This window comes from Haplochromis burtoni, unplaced genomic scaffold (genome assembly GCF_018398535.1).
Source record: "Haplochromis burtoni strain Fernald_Lab_line unplaced genomic scaffold, NCSU_Asbu1 Contig_69, whole genome shotgun sequence".
NCBI lineage: Eukaryota > Metazoa > Chordata > Actinopteri > Cichliformes > Cichlidae > Haplochromis > Haplochromis burtoni.
In genome coordinates, this window is record NW_024582430.1 from 1,034,339 (window position 1) to 1,044,889 (window position 10,551).

The window sequence follows — 10,551 nt, forward strand, 5'->3', positions numbered from 1 at the left end:
CACACACACACACACACACACCTGTGCTAACGGGGCAAACCACGAAGTGATGGGGGAGAAATCACCAAAGGCAGTCGTGCTCCTTCTTTCAGTTTCCACGGGCAACTTGACGATTGTACATTTTTTATGTAGCTTTGTAAGGAGAGCGAAGCTACAACTGCACACACACACACACACACACACACACACACACTCTCAGCACTTCTTTTTTGCCTTGACTGCGTACTGAGGTGGAGGTTGTGGAGGTTTGTTGTCGGGGTTCCAGATTCAGATCACGTTTGCATATTTTCTTTTATTTAATACAAATTTTTTGACACCCAAAACGATCTTCATGTGTTTTATGGAAACACTGACGGATTTTTAAGGCTGGACATAAATTACTCTAATTACAATTAATTACTTTTCCTGCACAAACACAAAAACGTGTTAAACAGCATGTTTGTGACCACATTATGAAAAGAAGCGAACCCTCAGCCAATGATTCAAATCAATAAAGACTAGAATAAAACATCACACGAACAGCTAAACAATCGTCGAGCTGGTTTGCAGCACAGGAGGAGTTTGCTGCTAAACCGACCTGACGAGATCCTAAAATTAATTTTAAAAAACAGAAGAAGGTTTTATATGTATGTGGCACATTAACATGTGAATTTAATGTGACACTAAGCACAAGAAGGCTGCTGGAGAGCACCACGGCTCTCAGGTGCAGCGCTCACCTGGTTTCCTCTGCAGCCACAGCATCGCTGCATGGACAAAACCAAACACTGCACAAATAAATACTTTATGATTATTGTTGTTATTGATGTTATTATTGCCACCTGAAGGTCAGCAGAGAGGAGGAGACTCAGGGTGACCGACTCGCTGCTTACCTGGAATCTAAAAATAATGCAAATGTAACAATAATCATTTTATTCACTTGTGTCAGTTTGTCCTTCGTCTTTCTTCTCATTAAAAAATTTTGCATTCACTGTAATTTTAAATGTTTCATTTTCACAGTTTTGATAATTTTGCTGATTTTTCGTTTTTGACACTTTGATTATTTTTACTGCCTTCAACACCAAATATAAACGCAGCGCTCTGACGCTTATTATCAGTCAAAGCTGCCATTAAGTGCCTGCCTGTTAATTCATTAGGAACTTTAAAATGTGTTAAATGCTTTTTAAAACCTGCAGCTGATCATCTCCACGCTCTGCTGCTCAGATCTGCTTTGGTTTCTCTACCAGTCATTTTAACCCCACACAGGTGTTAAATTACTGGTGATTTTCTGTAAGAAATCCATGAAATATTTTTCGTTTAGTAATTTATAAAATTACAGAGAGGCCTTGACATCAGTCGTGTCAGGTCTTGATGTCAGGAATTTGGCGTTTCCGTTTCTTCCCACATCCAGTGTGACTAAATGTGTGAAAGGCCTCTGCAGTGTTTTAATGTAAGGAAAACCGTTCACAACACAGGAAAAGAAAACCTGCAGTTTATCTGATTCTATCTGCTTTCATTGTAAAGAATTCTGTGTGTGTGTGTGTGTGTGTGTGTGTGTGTGTGTGTGTGTGTGTGTGTGTGTGTGTGTTGACAGGCTATCTGCTGCACTTTGGTGAACTGTAACTGTGACAGCTTCAAGCCGGGGAAGCTGAAGAGGAGGCAGTGTGAAAACTGCAAGCATGGCTGGGTGGCTCACGGTAAGACGAGAGTTTGTCGTTATTATCAGTCAGAAATCTTTGATTTAAAAAGCTTTCACGCTGAAATCTGAATCTATTTATCTGTGTGCCAAAGGAATCTAATTTCTAGTTTGCTGACAGACTCACAAATAAAACCATTAAACTGGAATCAAGAAAGTAGCTTCCTGTTTTTAGTTTTATTATTTTTCAGATTAACTGTAAGTGAAACGTGCAGCTGTGTCCTGTGAGACGATAAGATGTGAGCTGTGTTTAAAAATTAAATAAAGAAGAGCAGAGCACGGCTGAAGTTCAGACACAGTCGGAGGCTTTGAGCATCAGATGGATGCTGTAGTCAGGGAGATTCTACGACCACGCGGCGTTTAAATTCAAACAGAGATGCAACATGAAGTGTGGCTGCAGAGCTGCACAGTGTTGTTCACATGGACGTGTTTAAATAAAGTTAGAAAAGACTCTGACAGTGAGCGCAGCGATGACACTGTCGCCTTTACACAGACCCAGGTTAAACATCAGGAACCGTCACAGAGAGAAAACCTGCGTGTTTAACGTAATCGAGTAACCCGCGGCGCCCGACGACATGTTTGACCCTCTGCCTTTGTTGGCGTGCGTGAATCCTGAACTTCACGTTTGCTGACTCAGGAGAAAAAGTGTTGATTTTAATGATGACACAGAACCCTGAGCTCCTCCCTGCAGTACATCCCAGTTTACTCCCAGCAGACACCAGCTGAGACATCCCAGTTTACTCCCAGCTGGTGTCTGTCATTCTTCCTCACATAAATAAGACGTTTCCAGAACCCTGCAGACACAATCGGTCTATTTAAAAGAAAATCGCAAACAGAAAATCAAAAATAATTCATTTTTCTTGACTGAGGATTTTATTCACTAAATATTATTTATGCAGCTTTTTTTTTTTTTTAAGTAAAAGCACGAAGTAAAAAAACCAAAACATTTTTTGAGTTCTCACAAAGGCCAGAAAAGTGTGATTTAAGTACTTAGAGTAACGCCTGGAGTCACCTGAAGGCTTTTTGTGTCAAGACAATCACTCATCACTTTATTGTGATACCGTCTGAAAATCTGGAGAACTGGAGCTTTCAGATTTAGGTGAACCTTTAGAGTCATCGCGATGATGGTGGACTAACAGGGTGACCGCAGCGGGATTTTAATGATCGCTGAAGCTCTGGAAGTCAGAGTTTACAGAGCGAGAGTCACATTTATTTCCTGTAATTATTCTAATGTGTCCAACACTCCGCATGAATCACCATCATTTTGTGTTCTGATGATTATTTCTGCAACACAGACTTGAATGCTGCGTTATTCACTCCAGTTAACATCGTCCAGTAATACCCACTCTGTCATACACACAATATAGAGCACGAAGTTAGAAGCCAAATTTCTAAAGGACAAAAAAAGAGTTAAAATAAAAAGTGAATGACATAAAAATAAATAACTAAAGAAGTTCAATAAATAAAAATCTAAATAAAATGTAATAATACCGAATAAAAATAAGCAAAATTAAGCTATTATAATAAAAAAGCTAAATTAAAATTTTGTTAAATAAAACTTAAATTAGAAATTATATATTTCTTTAAACTAAATAAATAAAATGGCAAATAGAAAGAATAAAAAGTAAATTTAAAAAGTAGTAAAACGATCTAACAGGAAATTGTTCGAATGAAAACAAATAATAATAATAATAAAGGTTAAGTTGCTGAGCAGCCTGAAGTGCAGTGAACAGATTTTATTTGTTGTCCAATATTTAATGAAGATTATTGTTTATTTATTTTTCATTCTTTTTCTTTTGTTTCTGTTTTGATTTGATTTGTTACATTTAGGCCCAAAGATTCGATCAAAAAAATATTAATAAATGCTTGAACTCCATTTAATAATGCAAGCGGAGTGAGAGAGCGGACAGGAATGTGAAATGTGAACATGCAGCAGCACAAACACGCATGCAGCACCCAGGCGGAGCTGAACTCTGTGATCTCAGATTAATCTAATCTGCTCAAACGTGACCCCTGTGTTTCAGCCCTGAGCAAGCTGAAGGTGCACCACATGTACCAGAGCAGCCAGGTGGAGATCGTCCACTCCAATGTGGTGTTCGACATCTGCAGCCTGATGCTGTACGGCACGCAGGCCATCCCCATCCGCCTCAAGATCCTCCTGGACCGCCTGTTCTCCGTCCTGAAGCAGGAGGAGGTGATCCAGATCCTGAACGCGCTCGACTGGACGCTGCAGGACTACATACGAGGATACGTGCTGCAGGTGAGCGCTTAGGACTGAAGAAGCGTCGGCTGGTGTGCGCGACATTTCAGGAAAGGTTTGACTGAACAGGTTAGCGTTCAGCAACGGTCTGCGGCACAATGCCACCTGCATGTGTGGCTCATCAGTCAGGGGAGCAGGGATTCGATGATCAGGTTCACAAATTGATCGTGGTTCATGTTTGAATATAACAGTAAGCTTGCACATTAAAAACATGTGTGCCTGATGCACCTGTGGACACCTCATGAGGGACAAACTTAAGGACACCTGTGCTGCATCTGGCTGCAGCTGGAGAAGCTCTAGAAAGGCTCTGTGAGTGAGAAAGAGGCCTTCAATCGTCGGTGTTCATTCAGTTTAAGACTTCAGTTTAGCTGCCTCCAGGGTTTATGCTAAGCTAAGCTCAGCGCTCTTCTACAAAGAAAAGTTCTATAAAAAATAATTTAATAATTTTACAAAAGAAATCAGGATGGGGGACGTTGCTTTACTGCTGATAGCCACAGACTCTCCTTACAGTCGTATTCTGAGTGTATCAGTTATCTTCTGCTGGAGCCGTTTAACACGTTTAACAGAGCGGCTCCCCGACACTGGAGCCTCTGGTGGATGTTAGAGGAAGTGCAGGCTGATGTCTGACTGTTCACTTATTTCACAACAATCTGTGCATTTCTTTGTTAATCGTAACCATTTGATAAGCACAGACATGTGATCTCTCACCCCAACCAATCGCAGCAGATGGCCCCGCCCCGCCCCTCCCTGAGCCTGGCTCTGCTGAAGGTTTCTTCCTGTTAAAAGGGAGTTTTTCCTTCCCACTGTCGCCAAAGTGCTGCTCACAGGGGGTCATGTGATTGTTGGTTTTTCTCTGTATGTATTATTGTAGGGTCTGCCTTACAGTATAAAGCACCTTGAGGCGACTGTTGTTGTGTATAAATAAAGTTGAATTGAATGTTATGTAGCTGGTAAAAGTGTTAATTTAATTAGTTTAATTAGAAAGCTGTTGGATTCAGTTTTGTTGTGGCCAAAATCTCTTTTGGGGAAACCTGAAATAATCATCTACAACTTTGTGTACTGCATGTTTTTGAGTGCATGGAGGAGATGAGCGTCTGTGAGACAAGAAGGATTATTTCTCATATTATTGGTCATGCATTACGACACAATATCAATGCATATTTTTAAATATCGCGCCTTCATTTCCTCCTGTTTTTGCAGCATTTTGTGGACTCGGGTTGTGTTCAGACTCAGTTTTTTGGCCGCCGCAGTGACGAAAAACAAAGTTAAAACACTTTCCTGGATAGACGTGTGAGCGGGACACCTGAGAAACACCACCACCGCCCGCGAGTACATGAAGGGAGAGACTGACGGAATTTCTGAGGAAGGCGAGGGAGGAGGGGGAGTCAGAAAATCATGGTTGACGCCAGGCAGGAAAGGGCGGGGGGGTGCCACGGAAAAGCGATGCCACGAGCCGGTACCCCGTCGAGACGGTACCACCGGGCTCGGGGAGGTCTCCGAACTGCCCGCTACATTTGTAAACATTATGTCTTTTGCTCCAGATTTCCTCTCAAGCCGGCGCCAAGCCGGCCGGGTCCGAGGCTGCAGGCGCCGTGTCAGGCGCGCACACAGATCTCACTTCGATTAGTACATCATCAAGTATTCAAGCTGGGCTGCGTTTAATTCATGTTAGCTCATCTAATGGCGAACGTAGAGTCAGAATCCTCGACAGGCACCCAATGAATGCTCTGTGATGAAATATTAATCGTGGTTATGGCACGAAGCCGCTCCTCACTTTCAAAGACGCCCAAACTCACATGTGATTACAGCCGGGCTGAGGCAGAGAGGACCCGCTTGATCAATGCACGGCGCCTTCTGCTCCCCCCGCCCTCGCCGCAGATATGTGTGTGTGGTATGTTGTGCACGTATTTATTTGCGCTCGCCTTTGGGAGTGTGCGCGTGCGTGTGTGTGTCCTGCCGATGCAGAGCAGGCACATCCACATGATTTAAATGAAGAGAAATGACCTGCGAGATGAAGCGCTGCGTGTCTGCGTAATGAGCTTTCTCGGGGTTCTGCGCTGCCCGCTCGCATTAACACTCCATCTGATTCCTTTATTTAGCCGCCCTGCCAATCTGCTTTATAAGGTGTGTCGTGCAGCCCACTGTGTGAATATGTATGAGCAAGCCAGCAGACACTTTTAATGCCGATGATGAAACCGCTCTCTCCTTTCTTTCTCCTACTTCCTCTGCCCTCTCCTCTCTTCTCTCTGCAGGATGTCGCGGGGAAGGTGTTGGACCGCTGGGCGATCATGACGTTCGAGGAGGAGATCGCCACGCTGCAGCAGTTCCTGCGTTTCGGGGAGACCAAATCCATCGTGGAGCTGATGGCTCTGCAGGACAAAGAGGGCCAGGCAGTGCTGGTACCCAGCACCCGCACCAACTCCGACATCCGCACGTTCATCGAGCGAAACACCCCCCGCACGGCTGCCAACCTCTCCGCGTCCAAGGCCGATAAGCTGAGCGGCAACAGCATGCACCACTTCGAGAACTTCATCAACAGCATGGCCTTCATGCTGCCGTTCCAGCTGCTCGGCTCTGTCCCGGCGCCGTTCCTGGGCTCGCACACGGGGGCGATGCAACAGCAGCACCAGCAACATCAGCAGCACCAGCCGCTGTGCCGCGGGCCGATGGAGCAGCAGGGTCAGCGGCAGGACGTTCAGGGGCGGGACGGCCTGCTCAGGGACAATCACCCCTCTCTGTCGCACCCGTCGGAGAGCACGCTGCTCAGCTCCGGCGCCATCTCGTTCTCAGCTGACCTCGACCGAAGTGGAGACAAGCCGACGGACGGCCTCTCCGCCAGCACGAAGATCGAGGCCGAGGACTTCTCCACCAGTGACAATTACTCAGACGGGCCCTCCACACCGTGCACGCCGTCCATCAGCTCCGACGTGACCCAGATGTCACCGGAGAGCAAACTGCGCTCATTGGACAGAAACGGGAGCGGCGGTGGCGTCTCGGGAGGCATCGCCGGAGGAGGCTCTCTGAAGAAGGGTCGTGTGTTTTGCAACGCCTGCGAGAAGACGTTCTATGACAAAGGCACGCTGAAAATCCACTACAACGCAGTGCACCTCAAGATCAAGCACAAGTGCACCATCGAGGGCTGCAACATGGTGTTCAGCTCGCTGCGCAGCCGCAATCGCCACAGTGCCAACCCAAACCCACGCCTCCATATGCCCATGAACCGCAACAACCGGGACAAAGACCTGCGGAGCAACTTGTCCGCTGACGAGAGCTCTGAAGGAGAGAAGAGGCCTGAATACGGCACCCCCATCTCCATCTGCTCTGCAGAGAGCCAAAAATCGGTGTCCAGCTACATGGTGAGCCACATGGACTCTGGCTCCAAGCTCCACAGCAGCTCGTTCCCCAGCATGGGCCAAAGCGGCATCCTCTTCCCCAACTTGAAAACAGTCCAGCCAGTCCTGCCTTTCTACAGAAGCCTGGTAACCCCGGCTGAGCTCGCCAACACCCCGGGAACGCTGCCCTCGCTTCCTCTGCTGTCCTCCTCTGTGCCCGTCAAACCCCTCACAGCCCCCGAGCCCTGCACGACTGACCCGATACCAAAGAAAAAGTCTCGCAAGTCCAGCATGCCAATAAAGATAGAAAAGGAGATGGTGGAGCGAGATGAGCAGGATAAGGAGAGCAGCTCCGAGGATGAGGCTCCCTTACACGGCAGGGACAAGGACGAGTGCGACGGTAACGAAGAGGAAGGACGTCTGTGCACAAGACAAGCTGGGGAGGAGAAGGAAGCCAGAGACGCGTACCAGGGCAAAGACATGGAGAGAGAATGGACAGAGAGGGAGGACAAAGACGACGGCTCGAGAGTGGCCGAGACCGGCGTCATCACCTGCGCGTCCTCCCCCTTCGAAAACAGGCTGATGGACAATCACTGTGACGACAGCTCGCTCTGCCAGGACCCAGAGAGGGAGGACCGCGAGCACGCCCTCAACAAGATGTCAGAACTCAAGTGGGACGACGGCGAGCACAGGCTGGCGAATGGCGGCGGCCCCCAGCTCATAGAGAGGGAGGCGTCCGATGGCTGCGGAGATGACTACGGAGGGTTATCTCACCTCGATCCCGACGCCGTCCTGCCGCACCACTGTGAGATCTGCAGCAAGAACTTCAAAAACCCCTACAGCGTCAAGATGCACTACCAAAACGTCCACCTGAAGGAGATGCACATGTGCACGGTGGACGGCTGCAACGCCGCCTTCCCCTCCCGCAGGAGCAGAGACAGGTGAGAGGCGCTCGATTTCTCCTCCTGACACAAGTGCACGTTCGAGTATTTATAAACAACAACTTAAAGTCACGACTCGAAAGTGCAGCCTGCATGTCTGTGCAGCACCACGTCAGGTTTCTGTGTTCATGAATCTGTAGGAAACGTTACAAACTGCATCTGTTTGCACTGACGCTGCAGCTGAAAGTGCATCTGCTTTAGCAAACTGTGTCCTGGAGCCTCGTCAATCAAAAACAGAGTCGGGTTTGGCCCTCACAGGGTAAAGACTGTACGTGTGTGATGACAGCCTGTTCTCGTGCTGGCTGCGTCTCACAGATACAGATCGATCCATTTGTACTTATATAGCACCAAATCACAACAGCAGTCGCCTCAAGGCTCATTATAGTGTAAAACATCAATAGACAATCAGATGACCCCCTATGAGCCAGCATTTGGTGACAGTGGAGAGGAAAAACCTCGCCTGCTCAGATTCAAGCTCTCGCTCTTTGGAAGGGGACAGTTCAGCATCACCATAGCGACAGAACAGCAGTGTGACCTCTGTGGGAGTTTTTCTTCCCCGGTGTCGCCTACTGCTTCCCCCTGACTGTTGGGTCTTTACTGGATAAAGTGATCGTTGCTGTGTTGTGTTGTTTTGGTGCTGAATTGAACTGAACTTCCATCAGCTAACAGCAATTCTACATTTCTGAAGGTGCTTCTCACTTTGTACCCAAACCACAGCAGAGGGCTAAGAACGCTGCCCTGTGTTAATGTTTGTGGAAAACAGCCACAGTCACCTGAAATCTTGTCACCTTGTTAAAAACACTGAAGACACTTTTTATCCGAACCTTCCAAAAGTGATCCAAACTCGGATAGCTCTCTCTGTCAGTGCGATGAGCGCTCGCATGCAGACGGACGCTCATCACTCTTTGTGCAGCTGCAATAACAATAAATGTTTCAGATGGTAAACTGACTGAAACACTCACAGTGTCATTTTTGTTTTCCACCCGCAGACACAGCGCCAACCTGAACCTGCACCACAAGCTGCTGACCAAAGACTCCTTCAGCCCGGCCAACGCCCTCTACTCTCACGCCTCCCTTTGTCGAGACAGAGACTCTGCCGGGCTGGAGTACTGCCAAGAGCAGCGGGACCGAGACCCGCCCCACCGGGATCCGAGCGGCCAGACCTCCGTCATCTTCCGAGGGCACAACCGCATGGGTCTGGTCTTCCCGATGAGCAAAATGTCCACGGCTCTGGACAGCGCCGAGGCGTCTCCGGTGGGAGAGACTCAGGGATTGGGAGGTGGGGAAGGCGGCGTAAGCGGGGAGGATGGGGCAGTCCTGGACCTGAGCACCTCATCCTCTGCCCCGCCTCGTGGCAGCGCTCAGTCTTCCTGGGACTCAGACGGAGCCGGCAGCGAGGAAGGGGAGGGGGCCGAGGAAGACGAGGAGGAGGCGCTCCCCGTGGAGGACAGCGATGAAAGCTGCGATGGGATCGGCGTGGGCAGGCCCGGGGGCGACGAGCTTGCACTCGAAGGGGGGAGGACCCTGGGCTGTGGCGAGGGAGGACAAGGAGGGCTTCAGGGAGGTGGGGGTGGATCTCCAATAACGTGCCACGTCTGCCAAAAGGTCTACAGCAACAAGGGCACATTCAGAGCCCATTACAAGACTGTCCATCTGAGACTTCTTCACAAGTGTAAAGTCCCCGGCTGCGACACGTCGTTCTCCTCCGTGCGGAGCAGGAACAGGCACAGCCAGAACCCGAACCTCCACAGGAACCTGGCTGTTAGCTCGGGTTCCCCCATGGAACAGGAGTAGACCTCAAAGGCCAACGTTTACTTTGTCCAAGTTGTTCTTTTGTTGTTTTTCCTGGGCGCGTAATAAAGAAGGCTCACCCGTTAGCACTTTGGAAACATCACGCCGTCATTCATCCGTTACTGTAGGCGAGAAAGGGACGAGCAGAGAGGAAACCAAATTCCTTTAAAACAACCAAAACCTGCGCAGGTCAGCCAGTTGGTTTCGGCGTCGTGCTGATTTATTTTGGTTTTCCTTTGAGCCCTTTAAAAAAACATCCGTGTGGACTAAAGTTTTCCTTGTGTTGTCGAATCCTGCAAGTGTTTTTTCTCTTCCAGTGTTTCTGTCGTCGGACGTCCACGTCTGCCCCGTGAAGCCGTAGTGAAGTAACTCCTACACTCGTCGTTTCACTCGTCCCAGCAAAACAGTCTCTGTTGAAAAGCTATTGTGTTGTGAGGTAGAACAATAAGTTATTGTACGGTGTTTCTATGATCTGTCTTCACTGTTCTCTTTGTTGCAAACTGCTAATGTTGACCAAAGATTTCTTCTCAGTTCACAGTTTTGTGTGTGTGTGTG

The 10,551-nt window shown here is 48.2% G+C and overlaps 1 protein-coding gene across 3 annotated transcripts in view; it reads left to right on the top strand.

The window, feature by feature from the left end:
- The window catches only part of bnc1 (basonuclin 1), a 32,734-nt gene extending 22,189 nt beyond the window's left edge, over positions 1-10,545 (top strand). For all 3 annotated transcript variants that reach the window (XM_005923996.3, XM_042221549.1, XM_005923995.3), the window contains 4 exons: positions 1,571-1,673; positions 3,697-3,932; positions 6,185-8,205; positions 9,195-10,545. In XM_005923996.3, the coding sequence (XP_005924058.1) occupies positions 3,723-3,932; positions 6,185-8,205; positions 9,195-9,999 (3,036 nt within the window). In that variant the 5' untranslated portion in view covers positions 1,571-1,673; positions 3,697-3,722 and the 3' untranslated portion in view covers positions 10,000-10,545. The remainder of the gene's footprint in view (positions 1-1,570; positions 1,674-3,696; positions 3,933-6,184; positions 8,206-9,194) is intronic.
- Positions 10,546-10,551: the final 6 nt, after the last annotated feature.